A 21,038-nucleotide genomic window follows, 5' to 3' on the forward strand; every position below is an offset into this window, starting at 1 on the left:
GGGAGGTGAATCTTGATTCGTTAAGCTGCAATAGTGGAAAAACTTATATCCCGGGGGTGTGTAATGAACAAAGGCTTTGAAGGGGCTGCGACGGGGGGTTGGCGCTGGGTGGACCTGAAAATCTCAGATAAGAGGATTAGTCAGCGTGGTACAGAGAAATGAGAACAAGGCAAACAAAATAGGCTGGCACTGGAAGGAGAAAGAAATGGGGGGGGGGGCATTTCCAAGGAAGGACGAGGCAGGGGGGGGGATGGCTCGAGTTCAGAGAAAGCCAAAAGGTGGCGGCGAAGGGGCTAACAGGAATGTCATGGTTTGAGAGAACTGATAGAAGCGGATTAGGAGAAAGAAAAGAAAAAAAAAGGTGAACAAAAGGAGAGGGTGAGAAGGCCTTAAATGTGGTGGAAGATATGACGTGGGAAGGGTTCAAAGAGCGATAGTATACTCAGAAGTACTTGTATTTGGGCGTGTTGGTTCATAACTTTTCAGGAGGACACAGGGGCGCAACAAAAGACACGGACCTAGAAGCAGACAGGGACAAGCGCTTGTGCCTGTCTACTTCCACGCCCGTGCCTCCCATCGCGCCCCTGTGTCCTCCTGAAACGATAATATACTTATGCGAGGTTCTAGGAAATGGTCTGACCAGGTGCAAGACATTTGTTAATTTAAAGTTATGCTAACCCTGGAATGTACCTGAGAGATTCCAGGTTTCCTCTGGACATGTTAATCCCTGTTGGTTGCAGTGTTTTAAAATTGTGGATTAGGAATGCTTCTCTGTATTTTCTGTCCCTAGTGGATTTGAAGCCTGACTGAAGAATGAACAATTTGAGTTCGTCGAATTTGTGATGGCGTTGATTAAAATGGGTCGACACTACCTTCTGTTCATTCCGTGTTGTGTCAGCCCGGTGCCCGTTTAATCTGGCACTCATTGTTTGCCCGGTTTCTCCGATATATTGTTTCTGGCAGAAGGAGCACTGGAGCATGTAGATAATATTGGACGATGTGCAGTCAAAACTGGTCTTTATATCGAAACTGAAATCGCTTGCCGTACTTTTAACGTAGTGTCCGTTTGTAAATGTTTTCATGTCTTGCATCTAGGTTGAGAGCATGAAGTTACTTTCGGTGGTGGTTTCTTACCGAGCCTACATGCACCAGGATGTCCTTCAGGTTTGTGTTGCGTCTGTTTGTTACCCTTGGTGCGTCGGGAAATATTTTCTTGAGACGGTCGTTACAAGTTAAAATGGGTTGGTATTTCCGCTGTTTGGAATGTTTGGAAGCGCGTTTGAGTATTTCGTTATATGTGCAGGAGGTCGTTCACTGTTAGCTTTTGTTAGTTTTTTAAGAACTACATCTCGTTTCAAAGTGGTTGCTCGTTGGAACGCATTATTAAGGGTTGTCTGTGGATGGTTTCTGGTGATTAGTGTGTTTTTTAGCCAGTGGAGGTGTTTCAGGTAGTCGTCGTCGTCGCTACATATTCTTCTTAGTCTCGTTGCCTGTCCTACGAATATACTTTGTTTGCAGTGTCTTGGATGATGGCTAGTGATATCTAAGTATTGTTGTCGATCAGTAGGCTTCCTGTAAAGTGTGGTTTTGAGCTTGCTATTTTCTAAATGGACAGTGGTGTCAAGGAAATTGACTTGCGTTTTCGAGGAGTTGAAGGTGGATTTAATGCTGGAGTGGCATGAATTGAAATGTGTGACGAATGCCTTCAGGGTCTCAGCCCCATGTTCCCATATCATGAAAATGTCGTCTATGAAACGCAGGTATATAAGTGGTTTTTTTAGAAATGAATTTAGAAGTTTAGATTCTAGTAGCCCCATAAAAATGTTCGCGTAGGTGGGTGCGAAGGGAGTGCCCACGCTTGTTCCAAATACTTGAAGGTAGTAAGAAGAATCGAATTCAAATTAGTTGAGTGTTAGTACTAATTCAAGTAGCGTGAGGTACACTTTAGTTTCGTGCGGGTGAGGACTTTGAGTTAGAATTTTGGAGAGTGCGTCGATACCTTCATTTATGGGAATATTTGTGTACAAAGCGGCGACGTCAAGTGTGACAAGTATGCTATCGGCTGGGTAAAAAAGAACGTGTAGTAGGAAAGAGCGTGTCAACAACGAGGTCACGCGCTGCATTGTGTCTCTTGTCTAACAACAAGTGCGTATGATGAGGTATGATGAGGTGTCATGAGGTATCACCTATGCTGTCCTTTAGGTGGCCTCCTCGAAAATCGTGAGGCAGTACAAGCAGGCCACCATCAAGAACAGTGCCCGGAGCGTGGGCGCATCCAATCGCAAAGTGTGGCACGTACTGTCGCCGCAGAACTTATGCGGTGGAATTGTCCCCCACAGAAACAGATGCCAGACAAGCGGCCCAGGACTATGGGATAGCGTGGGCACCCGATGGCCGCTGGCTGCTGCAGCTCCTGCCACACGAGGCGCACGCAGACGAACTGCGGCTTGCTAGACGAGGAAATAATTATTGATCACTATTCGTCGAGAAACAATTACAGAGGCACTAATCACCTATATATGACGACAATGCTTTACCACTACGTCTTCTTTTGTAGAGCTAAGGTTACCGGCTTAGCCCATTAATCAACGAAAGTCGATTGATATTGGTTGAAGGGCCCTCCCTTACCACGGTAGCAATGCGCTGGTAGTTCACGAGGGAAGCACGCTTAGTTTGCGCATTTTTTCACCCTCGTAACAACCTCCTACTTCCACCGTATCCATCCTCTTGGTTCTTCTCGTCGCAACACACATCTGGCCTCTCTCTCCTCTGCCCTAAAAGTGTAGAGGAGGATATCCTCCTCTCAGCTTTGATACCTGCCACCCATGGAGATGGTAGGCAATGTACACAACACTACAACGAGAGAAGCTACTTTTTCTTCTTAGTGGGGCACATGGCAAGAGGCAATTCCCCTAATTCCTCTAACTGTAGATAGAATCTTCTAAGCAGAATCCTCTAACCAGGAAAATGGGAACCAGGACGGAAGCCGGACGGGCGGCCCAGCGACCAGGAGCCGGCGTGGACACAGTATGGAAATCTCGATGGTGCCGCTGCTGCTACACGAGGTGGACACACAGGAGCTGCGGCTGCTGACAGGAGGAAATAAACATTGATCGCTATTCATGTGCAGAAAAAATGCTACACATAGTTGACAAACTCTGCTAAGGGATGTAATAAGGGGACGAGCGCCGCAAGGCCTCCGCTTTGGTCACGTGAAATTTACTCTATATGATCTAGGTACCTGCGCTGTTGGATGGATAGCCTGTATTCAAGCAAGTGACTTCTATATTCCTGGTTACCACCCCCATCATCATCATAATCACATCCTACCGAAAACGCCCTTAGAGGGAACTTTTACAGATCATCGTAACTTTCCCCCGGATTGAACCTGCTGATAGACGCTGTCGGTGCAAATTCTGCAGCGTCTACTCGATACGGTCACTGACAACGTTGTCCCCCCATTAGTACTTTGTCATCCTTACTGACCCCCTGTCACGAATGCTGCTGTTATGTAAGGGTGCAGATTTTGTGCTGTAACCATGTCCATTGTAATTTAGTAATTTCACATAAAATATTTTGAACGCGCTTTTTATCTTGAATTCATGTTGGTCTATCTCTTCTAGTTATGTATTTTATCTTTGCCCTCGCAGCATTGTGGCCTTAGCCTCTGTTCTGGGCACCCCCTTAACATTATGTTTTGGCGCGTTTGGTGAGTACTGGCAGTTTGAATCTGTTATATACTTCCCTGTTCAAAGATATATATATATATATAATACGTTCTCTTCAGTTACTCTGAAAGTAACAGCGTAATGATTTCTACCGCATTCTGGTCACGTTCGAAGGAATTGCCCTCTCATGTCCCTATCTATACGACGACTGCTTTGCCCGGACTGCTATGCCCTCTACATCTAGGTCTTATATAATGATCCGGAAATTCCATCTCCATAGCCAACATGCTAGCATTAGATTTTCGTGCATATCATTTGGGTCTAACGGCGCGCTGCGTTTCGGATAGGCTGTAGAAGACAAAGACAGTTTCGGCGGTAGCGTCGCAAGCTCTTTGGCACAACAGTGCGTGTGTGTTTGATCCCCGTGCCTCTGGCGCACTTGTTGTTAGACAAGAGACACAATGCAGAGCGTGACCTCGTTGTTGACGCGCTCTTTCCTACTACATGTTCTTTTTCACCCTCGCAGCGGCGAACCACGTCTCGCTCCCTGGCCCGCCGCAGCTCACCTGACCCAGAGAATAAACAGTCCCGTGCGGATGGTGCGTCTCGTCTCGGGTAACTTCCATTTCATGCGCTTTACACGATAAAACAATAATATAGTTCATGGGACTTTTGCTGCGGACCATACTGTGATTCATTTCGTTGCTTGCGAGAAATATTTCTGGCCCTGTTTTAAAACATGTCATGCTTACATTTTTTTTCATGAGAACAATGTTTGCACCAGTGCCGTAGGGTAAGCATTTCATTTCAATGCCTACAATTTGAGTTTATCTTTCGGCTGTATGGGAGAAAAGCCATGCAAAAATGTACCAATTTGTGAGTGCTTCTGTTGGGGGCCGTATTGTATTTTTTTTCTTGCTCAGGAGAGATATCACTCATTTTCTTCGAAAACACCTGACACTGCCTCTTTTAAGAGCGTTAGCTTTTAATCATCACGTTTTTCTTCGAAAACACCTGACACTGCCTCTTTTAAGAGCGTTAGCTTTTACTCATCACGTTTCGAGATTTCTTGGCGTCTACTGACACCCTTAGATCACAGCGTCATCTGTGGCAGCAACTACTCATCACGTTTCGAGATTTCTTGGCGTCTGCTACCACCCTGAGATCACAGCACCGTCTGTGGCGGCAACTAAAAAACAGCACATCTCGCATTCAGACTTGTAGCGTCATCTACTATAGCACTGTAGAAACAAGCACCTGCCGCAAGCCAATGATGACGCCATGGTTCTATATTGCGGACAGAGGTATTTGATAGTGTGTATATCTTGTTGGGAAATAAAGGTGCAAATTCGTATTTCCATTAGTGTACCTTTCTTTAATCTCATTCATATCAATTATAGTAAAGCAAACAGCTAACGCTAGTTACTTCAACGTCTTCCAGACATTGACGGCATTTTTTTCACCATAGGAATGGTTCGGTTGTGTTCGTCAAGACTGCGCTTCTCCCGAAATTATATTTTGACCACGGCAGGGAAGAAATCAGTGATGAAAGAAATGGACAAAAGTAAGAAAACAACCAGATTAATAAGTATGGTGAAATTCACCATGTAATGAATCAATAAATACAAAAACGCGAGATGAGAAATGTTAAGGAATTTTGGAGCAAGGCAGGAGGCTCATAAAACTACCACTTACAGAGCAGTTCTGCAAAGTAATCTGTCGGCAGCGTGGTCAGAATATAAAAAAAGAGGCAGGGAATCAAGGCATCCCTTATGCGCACCTCGCGGTCGGCTGCTCGAGAGTGCAGAATCCGCGAGTAGCCAAATGAAAGCACGCTGTAGCGCCGAAATAGCAGTAGTAGCAGCTTTGACACCATAGCGTAACTACAAAGACAGGACAAGAAGAGGAATGGAAAGGACGAACACAAATTTGCTCCGCCGCCGCGGTGGCTCAGTGGTTATGGTGCTCGGCTGCTGACCCGAAAGACGCGGGTTCGATCCCGGCCGCGGCGGCTAGAATTTCTTTGAAGGAGAAATTCTAGAGGCTCGTGTACTGTGCGATGTCAGTGCACGTTAAAGAACCCCAGGTGGTCGAAATTTCCGGAGCCCTCCACTATGGCGTCTCTCATAGCCTTAGTCGCTTTGGGACGTTGAACCCCCTAAACCAAACCAAACAAATTTGCTCCAAATTTATAAGAAGTGACGCTCTCCAGCAAGAAATTGTGCATGTACACCGGCTTCTGTAAAATTACATGACGTTTCATAAGCCGACTCAAGACGCTTATCACTACAATGCTGAACTGGGAAAACCCATATAGATACTAACACGCGACATGTCCAGTGAAGGACGAAAAATTCCGAAAAAATCCTGTCCTTCCAGAAACCAACGAAAAACAAGCAAATTACGAAAACTTCAAAACATAAGCTTGCTTTCTAGAAGATTAGCAGAAGGGACACTGAAGCAAAGGTCCCTTGGTGGCTTGTGAATGAGACCTCAAAAATCTACTTCGCTATAGAAGATTTGCGCGTTCAACAATCATTGTGTTTCTGAGCTGCAGGCGGCAACCGTACGAGGGCCGTTCATTAAAAATTTCCCCTGGCCCACTTCCTGTGGACGGAGAGCAATGAAACTTTGCAGATTTATTAGTCCCTTTCTGCATAGGTGCCACCCAGAAACACACACTTCTCCCATTTTTTTATGCAACTGCAAACACCTCGCATGTACAAGTCGACAGGTTTCTCCAAAGGTACATGTTGTGACTCCAGTAATCAGAGTCTCATCATCTAGGAAATGCTTGTCCTTCAAATATTATTTCATTGTTGGAAAGGGGTGGAAGTCTGATGGTGCGAGGTCGGGTGAATAAGGGGGATGCGATAGAATTTCAAAGCCGCAGCAGCGTGCTTCCCTCTGGGCAGCATGTGAGTTGTGAACTGGGGCGTTGTCTTGCAGAAGGCGGACACCTTTGGTGAGCATGCCACGTCTCTTGCTTTTCATAGCCTACTGCAATTTCCACAGCAGTGAAGCATACTATGCCCCAGTAATCGTGGCACCCTTTTCTAGGAAGTCCATCAAGACTACTTCATGCTGGTCTCAAAAGACTCTGAGCATGACCTTGCCCGCCGAGGGCTGGGCGCGTGCCTTCTTTGGAGGCGGTGAGGCCGAGTGCTTCCATTGCATCGACTGGACTTTAGTGTCCGGATCAGAGTGATGGACCCAGCTTTAATGCTGTGCAATCAGTCTGTTGAAAAAGTCCTCCTGGCTTCCACGGCACGTGCTCAAAAGAGCCCTAGTGCATTCGACTCGTTCCTGCTTTTGGAAAGGTGTGAGCAGCCGGGGAACCCAGTGAGCGGATACCTTACACATATGAACATAGTCCTGAAGGATTTTTTTTCATGAACCCCACACTAATCTTGACATTTTGGGCTAGGTCTCGAATGGTTACCCGGCGGTTTTCCAAAATTGTGGCCTCCACTTGCTGGATGCTGTGTTCATCTATAGCGGAGTGGGGTCGCCCTGCAATCGAAGCCATTTCCACCGAAGTCCAACCACATTTGAATTGACGATACCAGTTCTTCACTACATCAAATAATGGAGAATCCTCCCCATAAACGTCTTTTATCTCACTGAACGTCTCCTTGCAATGCGGCCTTTCAAGTACACGAACTGGATGACTGTTCTGTATTCCAATGCATCCATTATCACACCTCACACCACTTCAGCACCTCTAAAAGAAAGACTGTTATTAGTTCAGAGTTGCACATTGGCACCTGACCTATAGTGAGTTAAGTCATTACACATGCGCAGTTTCAGCGTCCTGCAATAAATGGAAGTGAGTCAGGAGAAATCTTTACTAAACGCCCCGTATGTTCTCGGTGCGAGGAAAGGCACGCCATAGATGAAACAGTTATCCTGCGCGCTTCCTTAGCCGGCCGTTAAGGCAAGGATCGGTCTACCTTGGCACAGCCATAGCTTAAAGGGGTCTCGTAAATTACAGTCACTGTTCAGGCGACGAGCTTGGCAGTATGCTTTGTACTTGCAAATTTATTTGCCCTACTAGGCCTACATGAACTTCAAAGGGTCGAATGATTTGGCAGGTTACACTGAGCGGTGGAGGCTACGAGCGTTGAAAATTTCTGCTGTCTCTTTCCAATTGTGCGAGAGTGATTGAACGTAGTGCAACATTATCATTCTTTCTCTTAAATCGAAGCAGTGGCCTGGGACCCCTTTCTCATATATCTTCTATATTTCGTTACTGAGGCAAACCGCAACTGCAATCACCACTCACACAGGGAAACCCGCTTTCTTGAGGCACTGAAAATAAAACCTCCGGTTAACTCGGCGGGAAAGACATGGAAGAGAGGTTCTGTAAAAAGGTAAAATGATTACCCGCTTAAGGACTTTAGAATCACCCCCTTTTCCAATATATTCATGTGAGAAATGAACAAAATTTAAGGTGCTAAATTAGGGTAATTTCTTTATGACCCGAAAGGTTGAGAAAGCCGAACGGTTCACTGTGTTGCCAACTATCCGCACAGTCACTCATTCGGTTTCCGCGCTCTCTAGGGGCGGTTGGTGATGCGAGCATTCAGCGCCATCTTGGGCCGCCGTTGCGAGTGGCTTCACATCAGTGCGAAAGGAGGGCTCACGCAGGAGTTCGTCGTGGTCGCCATCACAGCGGTTGACGTACCCAGCTCGTGTCAGTTCTTCCTTGAAGCGGTCGGACTCCACATCGAGGACCATCAGCTCACGAAGGCACCGGACCTCAGTGGAGGCAGCTGCAGAGCCATAGGCGGAGATTGTTGATTGGCGAGGCAACCTTCCGGCTCCTTCGTGGTTAAGAACGCATGAACGTAATTATGTTCCGCGGACCTCTTGTTAACATTTGTGCACCGATACATCTCTAATGTGATGCGGTCTACAAGCGAACGTTTTTGATGGGCAAAGGTATGCTGAGCTCAGGTTTTTTGAGCTGATGGTATTGACTCCTTCCGGCTGAACAATAATTTGCTATCACAGGCTTGCCTTAATTTGCAAGAATGGGAATAATCCGGAGGCTTACGACTAGATCGCATAAACAATAAAGAAGAAGCTTTAATGCTGTCTCTTTTCACGCGGAGAACATTCGCTATCGCTGCTGTACCGTGTCCCCAAAAGGGGCAAGAGCAATTTTACAATCTTGTTACAAAAGGTGCAAAATACGCCCTGAAGTTTTTAATGTAGGAATCTGGTAACAGTGCTCGTGCTGGAGACACGACGGTGGTTTGTTTGCCATTTATTTCTTTTGCCGTAGCCGGAGCGAACCTAAGATTCCAAGATTCAAAATACGCCGCTGTTTCACCTCTCACGCACATGGTAATTACTGCATGCCCCAATGTCAGCGGTGCGCATACAGCAACAGAACAGCAACGTTCGAGCGCCGTACGATATGACGAAGAGCCCGAGTTGATGGCTTCTTTTGTTAAAACGCTCGGTAAATTCCGCGCGGGAATAAAGCCGCGTATGATACTAAAGGTCACCTGAATTGAGTAAAGGTCTCATGAGATTCAATTTCTCGCTTTCGTGAGTAGGGACACGACCTCAAGGAAGATTTGCAAAGGTAATATTTCAGGCACAGTGTCTAGAAAGACGATGTGCTGATTCTTGCAGTAGGTAGTTGAAAATGCAATGCATTTCCTCAATTAAGTCACGTATTTGTAAAAAAAACATCTTTTCGCGGGAAATACAGCGAAGAAAATGTTGCAGCCGTCACATCAGAATGCTCTTAAAGAGTGCATAGATTCAAAAACTGCTGTACCACTAAACTGGGGAGCGTGTCAACGTATATAATATTTCTTAAGTTTCGTTAAAACGCACGTTGTATTGCTCTTATTCGTGTGTGAAGTGGGCTGCTGCAATCAATCGAGAAACTTTAAAGAGTTATTAACCCCGCATATGAATATGTAATACATAAGTTTACTATTTTTTAACTTTAAGCTGTCTTAAAGCGGGTAAATTGGAATGATGGCCGCTAACAGCGCCAACTCCGCGCAACTGCAGTGACATTCTCCAATCGTGAGCTATCGCTCTGCTACGACGCGTGCTACTGGCGTGAGAGGAAAAGTGATGGTTTCAAATGTCCATGATCATATTGAGTGTGCCGCCAATACTTTCATTCTTCCTGAAGTCACAGGTGTCAAGTGGATTCTGCAATCAATTTTGCTGGCAGCAAAAATTAGCATACCTATCTTACCTCTCAGGTGGAGCATATGCCCATGTGCAAGTTTATACTTTGGAACTGTGGCGGGGATAAAAGCGGCGTGCCAGGGTCACTAATATCATGAAGGCATAATATTAATTACACTGCTTGCGTAGAGGCCATTTTTTAAACATAGCTCTATTTTATGGCAAGGGGTGCTTACCCTTCGGGTCCTTGCCGATGTGGGCGCGAATGACGACGAACGCGAACGAAGGCCGCAGATCGGAGATGCAAGGCACGTTGCAGTTGAAGTCCTCAGCGTGCGCGTGCCCGGTCTGAAGCATCGCCAATGGCTGCGGTGCCTGCATGTCCTGCCTAAAAAGACGAGGAGAAAACATTGCTCTCTTGCAATGGCCTCGCCTCACACAGCGTCTGCTTAGCGGATTCGGTGCGGAAATAGTTCATGCCTTGTGCCGGCTTCTGACTGCCGACACGAAGTTCCTGCCCGTGTGCAGGTTCCTCACCTCGCTCTCCACCACAAGCACCAGCAAGAGATCTGGCCGAAGTCCCCAAGAAGACCTTCAGGTCTGGATCTAGCCAGCTGTAGAACGAGGACGGGTCCACGGAGTGTTCTAGGCGAGCTTCCTGCACCAATGCGCGAGATGTGCCCGTGGGGTCTTCGTTCTCGTCTGCACCTTTCCTCTGAACAAATGGTTCGAGGAGAAGCTGCAGCAGAGAAAAAAATCGAGGTTCATAGAAAAAATGTGCAAGACTCCATGGTCATTTGACCTACGGGTAATACGTGACATATGAATATTTTGTGGTTCTGTTGCTTACATTATGTAGTATGATCAGAGTTCCGCTGGAGGACGAAATCATTTCTTGTTCCGACGCGCCCATTCCATGGGCGAAGGCGTTTTGCCTTAGTTCATATTTAGATCTTGGAGCAACCCACTCCTTAATTTCATGATCAGAATTTTTACGCCTTTCTATAAATTTTTCGCCCGCCTCACTGAGGTGACTCTTTCTGACACTAATGGCTTGCATCAAATGTTTTCTTTTTGCAGTTTTTAACGCGAATGGAAAAGCAAAAAAAAAAGAGAAACCCCGCAGCTCTTGCCATCCCTCAGTGTGGCTATGTGCGGCTGTAAGAGCGTTTGACAAGAACAACAATACCTTTCGGTGCATATGCGAAAGGATAGTCGGAGCCCCCAGCGTTCTTTTTATACTGGCTCACTCGTAAATCTACCTGCATCGTACGAACACAGACATCTGCTGACATCTTTGATGACATCATTGTGGCTTTGGCCAACCTGGACAGCATCCTTGTTTGGCGAGCAGGTTAACTTTCGTTCACTTACATGAAGGTAATGTCGGTAATCGGAAGATTGTCCGCCCTACAGGTATTCCTCACTAACGTCTAATTACAAGAAAGAGCTTTCCTCTCTTTTGCCTCATTGTTTTTTTCAGTTCGCGTCTTCTTTTTCAACAACAGTGTATAAGTAAGCCTGCAAACGAATCACCGTATAGGCCTTCGCAGTTGTCTACATACTTAGTGCATCCTCCAGCAAAGAAGTGCCCCTAGTGACAGCGTACAGCAAAGTTAATGGGCTAGCCGAGGGGCTTAGATAGGAAGAGATTTGTGAGGGGAACGAAACGTATAGTACTTACCATTAAGACCAATTTACTTTTTACGAGAGACGATGTACATGAATACGGGTGTACATTTTTCGCGCGTGCGCTTTGCAGGCGTTCGCATGACTATGTTTTTCGGCCTTATCCCATGAAGCGAAGAGCTTTAAAAACAAATTGACAGTCTGGCTCGTCGGTGAGAGTTATGTGGAAGCATAACATTAATATAAAGAAAGGCGGTGCACGTTCAATGACATCTGATAGATGGTTATTTCCATACTTGTGTATCGGCCAGAGAACATGTGCAAGGGCAGAACGAACGTACGTACCACACAAGCAGGATGACGTACGCTGATGCTATACTGACGGACAGCTTGGGGTGGCACTTCAGTTGAAAACAAAGCTACGAGCGCGAGGGGATGGCCCTCAAAGGCCCACCCTCCTCAAGCAATGAGCAGGTAAAGGCGAAGACCTGTTAGATGACAGTTCGCGCTGGAAGCTTCTACTGCGTCTCCACCACAAGGTGTTCCTGAGTGCTGTGTCCTGCTCTTGAGCTTTGCTTGTTTGTCCTGGAGAGATCATTGGATATCTGAAGAATGGCGGCCAGATGCTGGTGGTGTTTTCTGTCGTCCTCTTTCGTGTCAGTGCGGCACTTTAGATAAATTTCTCTTTCACGCGGGAACTGCTATAATGAGCGCTCTCAAAGTGATGCAGCCTACATAATCATTCCCCAGTTTGATTTCCAGCCAATGACGCTGGAAGGAAGTGGCAGCGTTCTTCTCCGATGGGTTTTTAGGGCCTGAGGTGTAAAAGCTGCCGCTGGCTGTGCAGGTGAAGCCAGAGATGAAACGGATGAAATGTGGCGTCGATGAAAATTTAGCAGTTGGCTAGCGCTATATACCAGAAACAACGCGCATTGTGAGGCTCTGCAGTGGTTTGCTAACCTCTTCCGCCCAGATTCCCAAATCCTACTCCTTTGTGATTTTAGTTTTTTTTGCAATACTGAGGACTGATCTGCGTATCACGGGCGTTATGAATCCTTCTCTACTTTGCTCACTGATTGGGCTTGTAAGTACAACCTTGCTGCCGTCGACGGGCAAGAAATTGTTATTACTCGTTTTGCACATTTTCGCTCTTCTTCAAACTCTTGGCTACACATGACCTGCGTTTCTTTTGACTGGTTATCTTGTGTGCGTGTCTTATGGGTGCGTACGATGTTTTCTAGTGATCACTGCAGGAATCTTCTGTCGGCGTAATCCCGAAACTGGGTGGGATAAATATCTCCTCCCAAATGAAATTTTCAAGCGCAGTGTAAGTGCTAGCATGGAAGATATGTTTGCAAGACACAATCTGAGTTTTTCAAAAGGGATACGTACCTGTTTAAACAGCAGGACTAGAATTTTGTATTGAAGTATCATCACGAAGAACAATTGTGAAGCACCTTGGCCTTCGGGAGTTTGGGCGCATCCTAAAAAAGCTGGTTGAGGCGGACAGATTTACTGAAGGAGCCTATCTTGACGACATCGATAATATATAAAGCACAGTTGCAACAGTCTACCGCAGAAAAATATCAGTGAAGCTTAATTACGCCTATAACCCGTAGGTTAAATGATGACCAACTCTCTAACCGGTCACTTAGTGATGAAACTTAGGTTGCTTGTTTAAAAAGATTCTGCAAATTCGATATAGAGGTAATGCTTACAGTGAAACCACTGGTATTCTTGGTGCTTTCTACGGCTATTAATGTGGTTCTTTGCGTAAGGTAGAATCCAATGCAAATCACATTTCTGCCGCCTCAATGAAGCGGCTCCACTAACAGATGGCCCCCGTACAATAATCGAGAAACCTACTACTTTAAATGAGATGAAATTAGGCATTCCCGCTCTGCAGAGTCAGAAACCTCTTTGCCTAAGAGCTGCTTTGTTGGAAGTGTTGAGTGCTCCTTTTGAGTTCAGTTTTATGTCTTGCTCCTTTTATAGTGGACACTCCATACTAATTTCGAAATCATATATGGAACCTGGTTGAACATTGTCCTGATATTTTTGTGAAATGTGCATTTTAAGATATTTGCGGAGGCCCTTTAATGCTGCCTGCGGCCTATGTGGTTAGATATAACAGGCTCGCATCAACACTCCGTTATTCATGGCCATAGCAACTAAACCCTTATCCGTGTCACAGGGTTAGTGTTCGAGACTACCAGATCAGGCCGAACAAGTTCACTTCACTTCACTTCAGTTGTTCTGATTTAGATTGACCTGTCGTAAGTCTTTGGGCCATGTTTTTTTTTGCAATCTCAACGCAGAGCACTCAAAACGCAGTCACCGTCTAAAAGGGCTGTGCGACAGAAATAACAGTACGTATGTAGGGTGTCAGACGTCAGTCCCATCAAGGCGGCTTCCGCCGGCATTATTTCTCCAGCGGTTCTATAGGCAACCGTGCGGCTGGGCACACCACAGGTGAAAATGGAAAAGGCGCATCGTCGTTTCCAACCTCGTGCGTTCGTCAATTCAGACAGGCTGTATAGCTTATTAATTCTGATGCTCAACATCAGTTTGCGGTGCAAACGCAGTCGTTTAAGTAAGCCATTTTGAGATGATTCACGTGTAGTAGTGTTTTCTAGTTAGCGTGACGTCGCTGGACGGCTTCATTGATACGTATTGTCATCAACTCAATTTAGTGTTAGTTTTTTTTTAAAAATAGGTACTCTAAAGCTTCATTGAGGTGGTGATGAAAAAAGCATTCCCTGAAAACGGCGACAAATCAGGGGAAGAGGGTCAGAAAAAAAAGTACGGCAGCGGTTCAACTAGGCCAAACCAAGTTTTACGTAGCGAAAGTTACATAAGCAAGCGATATCTGCCGGGTGTAGAGGAGCGGCTTGCCGCAATGTTCTAAGATGTATGTCACTATGCGCGCGCTCCTCAGCGCGCTGTCCTTCCTCCAGAGCGTCTGAATAAGTCAAGCGCACAGCTTTTGTAATATATATCCCACACTTGACGTCACAACTGTGAATTGAATCAGGTCACACAACATTATTTTTATGTGGCTTTTTACTGCGTCTGAAGACAACTCGCAAAGTCAAAATTCAATGTCAAAGTTCAAGGTGAAAGGACAAGGTCAAAGTCCTGGTCAAGTTGGTCCACTAAGTGAACCACACATGGTTATGTATATGTGCATAGCAACCCTAGCCATAACTCTCAGCCACTCGAACTGACCAAGCCATACATTGCGGGCGCCACAGGTGATCTTAAAAAAACAGAGTGGCAGCGCTTTCTGTCAAAGCTAACGACCATCAATTTGACATTTTAGTTCTGATAGCAGTACAGTCAAACACCGTGGCTCCATGGGTCATAATCAGGGTGGCCGCTATGGGTGCCCCCGTGACCAGCTGGAGGAAAGATCGCCTAGCAAATCTAAGGCGACCGCTCGAGACCCAGCGTGGAAGAAAACCACGTGGGCCTTGGGGTATTCTGTTGCCAGCTTTTACACGAAGACCTGTTGTTCGCTGTCACCATCTAAACAAACCTGCAAGACTTTTTGAAGCAGTTGCGCCTGTTCTAAGGAGACGAAACAGCGCCAAGAGCTTCTTACAGAGCTATAAAGGCAGTCACCGTACGTATCGAGTGAAATAACTGGTTCTGAAATGGCTGGCAGCAATTCACATTTCCTTTTTTTGCTACTATAGGCTGAGTTCAGGTTTCTAGCTAATCGCGTCTTATCGTACAGTCGTGTCTTGCTCTCTTCCATCCATCGCCACGAACAAGAGAATTTCATTGCTGAGCGTGTGTATCTCTGTCACTGTGGAAGATGACCTGGTGCTGTCGAGCTCATGCAGGTAAAATAGTGACAATGAAGAGTAGGTCACGTGCGCAATTTCGCCACGAGCATTCCAGTGTGTGCAAGCCGTCCACGGGATGATCAAGACGGCACTTGAGGCACAGCGAAATTTTTATGGCACGTCTAATTCATACATTATTTCCAACGAGGAAATCTTTGTGGCCGTGTCGTCACTTGAACCTAAAACACAGAAAGAAAAAAAATAGTGACTGTGATACAATTTCAATGGAATTTTGTGATGCTTTGTTCTTCACGCAGAACAACGCATCTCTGTCAAGCTAGGTTTTGTGCCTAATAATAGGTTTGGTTTGGTTTAAGGGGTACAACGTTTAAACGTGACGCAGGCTATGAGAGACACCTTAGTGGGAGGCTCTGGATGAATTGGACCACATGGGCTTCTTTAAAGTGCACTGACATCGCCCAGCACACGGGACTCTAGCATCTCCCTTCCATCGAAATGCGACCGCACCGGCTGAGTCGGGATGTCTTTCAGATCAGTAGCCGAGCCCCATGACCACTGACCCACAGCAGCGGCATGGGTGTCGTTTTGTTTCTGGCATTCAAATGACTTGTCAATACGGGAAAGCTCCTTGCGATCACAAAAACAAATTCTTAATATTTTATAGCAAAAGCCTTTAGTGCCTCATACTGTCTTTAGCAGCCTTTTCGGCAGATGTGTCCGCGTTTCGGCATCACTACTTATAAAAAAAAGCTGTGTCGAGGCTGGGGATCCAACTATAACATTCAAGAAAACAAACAATCAACAAATCACACTAAACGCTATGTACATACACACGGCACTGTCGTGGTCAGGCAGCTTGAATCTGTTTTCGTCAGATTAAAATTCACGCAAATTGCACAGGGGCTCTAGTCTCGATAGCAACTCCACAGGCTCCGCTGCGGCTTTCTGGACGTCTAGAAACCAGTCCATGCTTTCCCGAAAGTACGTTCGGGAAGGTGTTGCGTCTTAGTTACAATGGTAGCCTGCCATTCTGGAGCGCCATATACAGTGGAGGCCTATCACCATTACTAAGTCAAACGGTACCCCGTCCTCATTTTCTACAGATAACCACCGGATGTCATACGGGTCTAGCGGTAATTCTTTCTTTAGGGTTCGCTGCAAAACATCGCAAAAATAAACCCCTTCCAACAGTGTAAAAAAGTGGTCTATTGTTTCCGGCTTTATGCAAATTAAAGAGTGAGATCCCCAGGCTAAAAATAGTTTATTTCCCTCTAAAAACTTCTATACCGGAAGATTCCAGTGTGCAGCTTAAAGAAAAGAGTGTTTTCCCGGCGGCACCTACTTTTTTTTAACCCTCTTTAAAACACCTCTGCCAGGGTCTCCACTGTATAAGGCCCTGTACAATGGCACAGGGAAAAACTATATCGCACAAAGCACGGCACAGTTTCTTCCGTTTCACAGTCGACAGAAAATCATTTGGAAACCGCGCGGAAAGGAATGTCACACTCGCTAAGATGTGCCGGTAAAAGCCGCTGATCCTAAGCTAGACCTCAGTAGTAGAGACTATGTACTGATCCACGAAGGGCAGGGTTTGAGCATGAATAAAGGCGCATCTAGTGAATGCATGGGTTTCATAAATAAAATAGAAGAAATAAAAGGTAACAAAATAAGAGAAGAAACAAAATAAAAAAAAGAAAATAAAAATAAATAAATTACGAGTGCTGTTAGTCAGGCGTGCAGGCTTCAGATTTGTGGCGTGCAATTCAGCCAGTTCCTCATCCCAAGAGACGAAAGTGGTTGTATGAACTGGTGGCCTCGATTAAAGGGTAATCACGGATTTGGCGAGACCTAGCGAGACGCCGAATTCACACAGGGTTTTAGCATGGAGTCCTTTTTGATAGTTGTATACTCATTACAGTGGTAGAAAAGAACGCAAATTAGGAGAAGCAAGAACGAAACATTGGAAAGGATGATCAAGAAACCTGATGTGGGAAAGCATTGATAACAGTTGGATTTGTCCTCAATAATTGCTTTGATGCTTTCGCTCTTTTACACGAGATGTCACAGGATTGAGAGAATTTTGTTAGAGTGGGTTGCTGGGCAGAGAGGTGGGGGAAGCTGGAATGTGGTTGTCGGTCGAGGGTGGCAATGAAAAGGCGGTCAGCCACCTAGTTAGTGGGATGGGGTGGAGAGGTGGCATTGTGGGTGGTGCTTCTGATGGGCAGCTCTTTTTCCATTGTGCCATTGAATTTGATTTCGAGGTCGCTTTTAGTAGACTAGCACTTGCAGCGGCCATTGCCTGCTTTTAGCCGTTGTCTGAGTCTTGCGGGAGGTGAGCTGCTTGCTTTATAAAGCAGGTGGTAGCCTGCCCGCTGGGTTCTAGGCAAGCTGCTTAGGATTGAGCCATATGCTTTATAAAGCAGGTGATAGCCTGCCCACTGGTTTCTGGTGAAGATTCTTGGGCTTGAGCCACATGCTTTATAAAACAGGTGGGTGGTAGCCAACCCACTGGACTCTGGGCAAGCTTCTTAGGCTTAATCCATATCCTTTATAACGCAGGTGGTTGCCTGCCCACTGGGCTCTGGCCAAGCTGCATGCGCTTGAGCTATATGCTTTATAAAGCAGGTGGTTGCCTGCCCACTGGGTTCTAAGCAAGCTGCTTAGGCTTGAGCCACATGCTTTATAAAGCAGGTGGGTGGTAGCATACCCACTGGGTTCTTGGTGAGCTCCTTAGGCTTGAGCCTTATGCTTTATAAAGCAGGTGGTAGCCTGCCCACTGGGTTCTGGCCAAGCTGCTTAAGCTTGAGCCACATGCTTTATAAAGCAGGTGGGTGGTAGCCTACTCACTTGGTTGTGGGCAAGCTGGTTAGGCTTGAGCCTTAAGCTTTATAAAGCAGGTGGCAGCCACCCTGGGTTTTCACCAAGCTGCATGGGCTTGAGCCACATGCCTTATAAAGCAGGTGGGTGGTAGCCTACCCACTGGGTTCTGGGCAAGCTGCTTAAGGTTGAGCCACGTGCTTTATAAAGCAGATGGTAGCCTGCCAACTGGGTTCTGGCGAAGCTTTATAGGCTTGAGCCACATGCTTTATAAAGCAGGTGGGCGGGAGCCCACCCACTGGGTTATGGGCAAGCTGCTTAGGCGTGAGCCACGTGCTTTATAAAGCAGGTGGGTGGTAGCCTACTCATTGGGTTCTGGGCAAGCTGGTTAGGCTTGAGCCTTAAGCTTTATAAAGCAGGTGGCAGCCACCCTGGGTTTTCGCCAAGCTGCATGGGCTTGAGCCACATGCCTTATAAAGCAGGTGGGTGGTAGCCCACCCACTGGGTTCTCGGCAAGCTGCTTAGGCTTGAGCCACGTGCTTTATAAAGCAGATGGTAGCCTGCCAACTGGGTTCTGGCCAAGCTGCTTAGGCTTGAGCCACGTGCTTTATGAAGCAGCTGGTAGCCTGCGCACTGGGTTCTGGACAAGCTGCTTAGGCTTGAGCCACATGCTTTATAAAGCAGGTGGAAGGTAGCCTACCCACTGCGTTCTGGGCAAGCTGCTTACGCTTGAGCCACGTGCTTTATAAAGCAGGTGGTAGCCTGCCAACTGGGTTCTGGCCAAGCTGCTTCGGCTTGAGCCACGTGCTTTATGAAGCAGGTGCTAGTCTGTCCCTTGGGTTCTGGGCAAGGTGCTTGGGCGTGAGCCACGTGGTTTATAATGAGGTGGCTCACGTTTTTTAGTGACGACACACCGCCACCAAGCCTTAGCATAAGAATATTTAATTATTGCAAAACTGCGAAACACTTCCTTCTAGCGCACATAACCGTATTTAGCTCAATTACGCACATCGGCTGCCATTCTTTTTGTTCCGCTGTTTAGTGGTCTTCTAGAAGGTGATGAGTAGTGTGGAGTTACCGCAGGTTGTTTCGTCAAGAGAGGCGATTCGGAAGGGTCGAGTTGGATAGTGGGCGGTAAAGGCCGCTTTTGCACGGTGGAGGCCGACAAGGAGGGGCTCAGTGTGGAGTGGTGGCTGGTAAGTGCTTTTGGAGGGTGGAGGCTTCAATCAGCGAGGATTCACACTGATAAAGCTGGCATTTTCAAGAAGTGTCATTGTTAGTGTTAAAGCAGTGAAAGGAAGAGAACACGAGCGCTTTCTTGCCTTGCTCTTTCTTCTTCCGTCCAGTTTCCGCAGCTTTATAGTTAAATCAGTAATAGTGTCAGAACGCGGATATACCGGAGTCTGTCCGTCGCTCGGTGGCATCGGAGAGTGAAGCCTCCACTCTTCAAAAGCCCATACTTCAGCCACAACCACACTTGGTAGGCAGTTGTCAACTCCCGATTGACCCTTCCACCCTATCTCGGCCAACCTTTCCCATCCAGAGGTCACAACCACTATCCACTCACCCAACTCTAGACTACAGAATCCCTACCCACAATGGATCTGCCTACCCCTACAATCCACAACGCCACACTGTGCAAGCCCACACAGCAAGGAAACGAAAAAAGAAAAAAGCGAAGAAAGACCTGGAAGATTACAGGTGGCCGTGAAGGCCAAGTACGTCGATAATTTCCGCTACCCTGTTCAAATTGTGACAGTCAATGAGCTTAGTGCAAGAGCACAATTTTTTTAAATGTAACTACTCTGCCTTGGTGCCTTTTATTATCTCCTGTTTTCTTCCCCAAGCTAACCGCAGTTGTAGTGACCACAGATACAGGGAAACCCAAGTTGCTGAGGCGTTGAACTGGAAGATAAAAGGTGAAATTAACTCGGCCGGATAACATTTTGAAGTAAGCCTCTGAATGGAGGTGAAAAAATTTCATGCTTAAGCTCACATTTCCAAAAATTTTATGCAGAATATGAAAAGAATTTAAGCTATTTAATTAGGTGACGTGTTCCGTTAATTTTTTTCCGAACTGGAAAAACCGTGCTCTCTCCCGTTCTGTTGTTATTGATTGAAATCACTCACTCGAATTCCGCGCTCGACGGCTGCGGCTGCGTGCATTCGGTGCCATCAGGTGCCATCCAGGTTTTGGTGTCCGCACCTCGCGTCTGATTTGTTTTGAAGCCCGCGAACTCCGCGTCGAGGACCTGTAGCTCGCCAAGGCACCGGACCACTGCGGAGGAAGCTGCAGAGCAACGGTCGGAGGTTGGCTTTATGCCGATGCGATTTTCCAGCTTGGTCGTGGCTTAAGAAGCATTGCGAATTGGAAACCTTCCCTTAAGCCCAATCTACATGTAGCGATTTTCTCGCGAAAAACCTGCGAACGGCTGCCGGGCGGCGGCCGCTTGGCCGCCGACCAAGGCGTGCTAGATACGTTCGCCTGGCGGTCAGCCGCTCACCGGAAGCGGCGAATGCGGCTGTCAGCGCGGACCAATGAGGGCGCTCTGGTCCCGCATCTTGCTTCCAACCGCCGCTGTTGATTCTACCAACCAACCAGAGTCGACATCTTCGAATTTGCGCGCACCGATTATTAAGGCGCGTTCAAACTTGCCCAAAAATCCGGTGAGCGAAGCGGATTCGGCCGCTTTTGCCGCCGACCGGGGCGGAAAGCGGCGCTGCGAGGTCGATCGGTCCAGACCAATTTCCGCCGCGCGGCGTCAAACATGGCGCGCCCTTCGAAGCCGGCCCCCTCGTTTGAAGTGAATTCTCGTTGTTGCTGCGTTTTTTAGTGCGTTAACTGGCCGTAAATGTAGAACAGATCTTTCGCTTCGTCTCACCTTACGTATAAAAAAACGTAAAAGTGATAACTTAGCTTTATTTTTTTATTTGGAGTGACAGTTCTCCC

General features: G+C 46.8%; 1 protein-coding gene across 1 annotated transcript; it reads right to left on the bottom strand.

The window, feature by feature from the left end:
* Positions 1-8,207: 8,207 nt before the first annotated feature.
* Positions 8,208-10,211, bottom strand: LOC149353926 (uncharacterized). Its single transcript, XM_089575881.1, has 2 exons — positions 10,067-10,211; positions 8,208-8,443 (listed from the first exon to the last, which is right to left on the bottom strand). Exons 1-2 carry the CDS (start codon positions 10,209-10,211, stop codon positions 8,208-8,210), a joined length of 381 nt encoding a protein of 126 aa, XP_089432007.1.
* Positions 10,212-21,038: the final 10,827 nt, after the last annotated feature.

The sequence above is a fragment of the Amblyomma mixtum genome, chromosome 3, assembly GCF_055824585.1.
Source record: "Amblyomma mixtum isolate Tamu chromosome 3, ASM5582458v1, whole genome shotgun sequence".
In the NCBI taxonomy this organism is placed as follows: domain Eukaryota; kingdom Metazoa; phylum Arthropoda; class Arachnida; order Ixodida; family Ixodidae; genus Amblyomma; species Amblyomma mixtum.

What these genes read in the sequence shown, in the direction of transcription:
- LOC149353926 (XM_089575881.1), bottom strand. Translation starts at nt 10,211, where the DNA reads ATGCAGGCACCGCAGCCATTGGCGATGCTTCAGACCGGGCACGCGCAC. An exon ending in CATCGGCAAGGACCCGAAGG is followed by an intron (nt 8,444 to 10,066) that starts GTAAGCACCCCT and finishes ATGGCTCTGCAG; the next exon opens with CTGCCTCCACTGAGGTCCGG.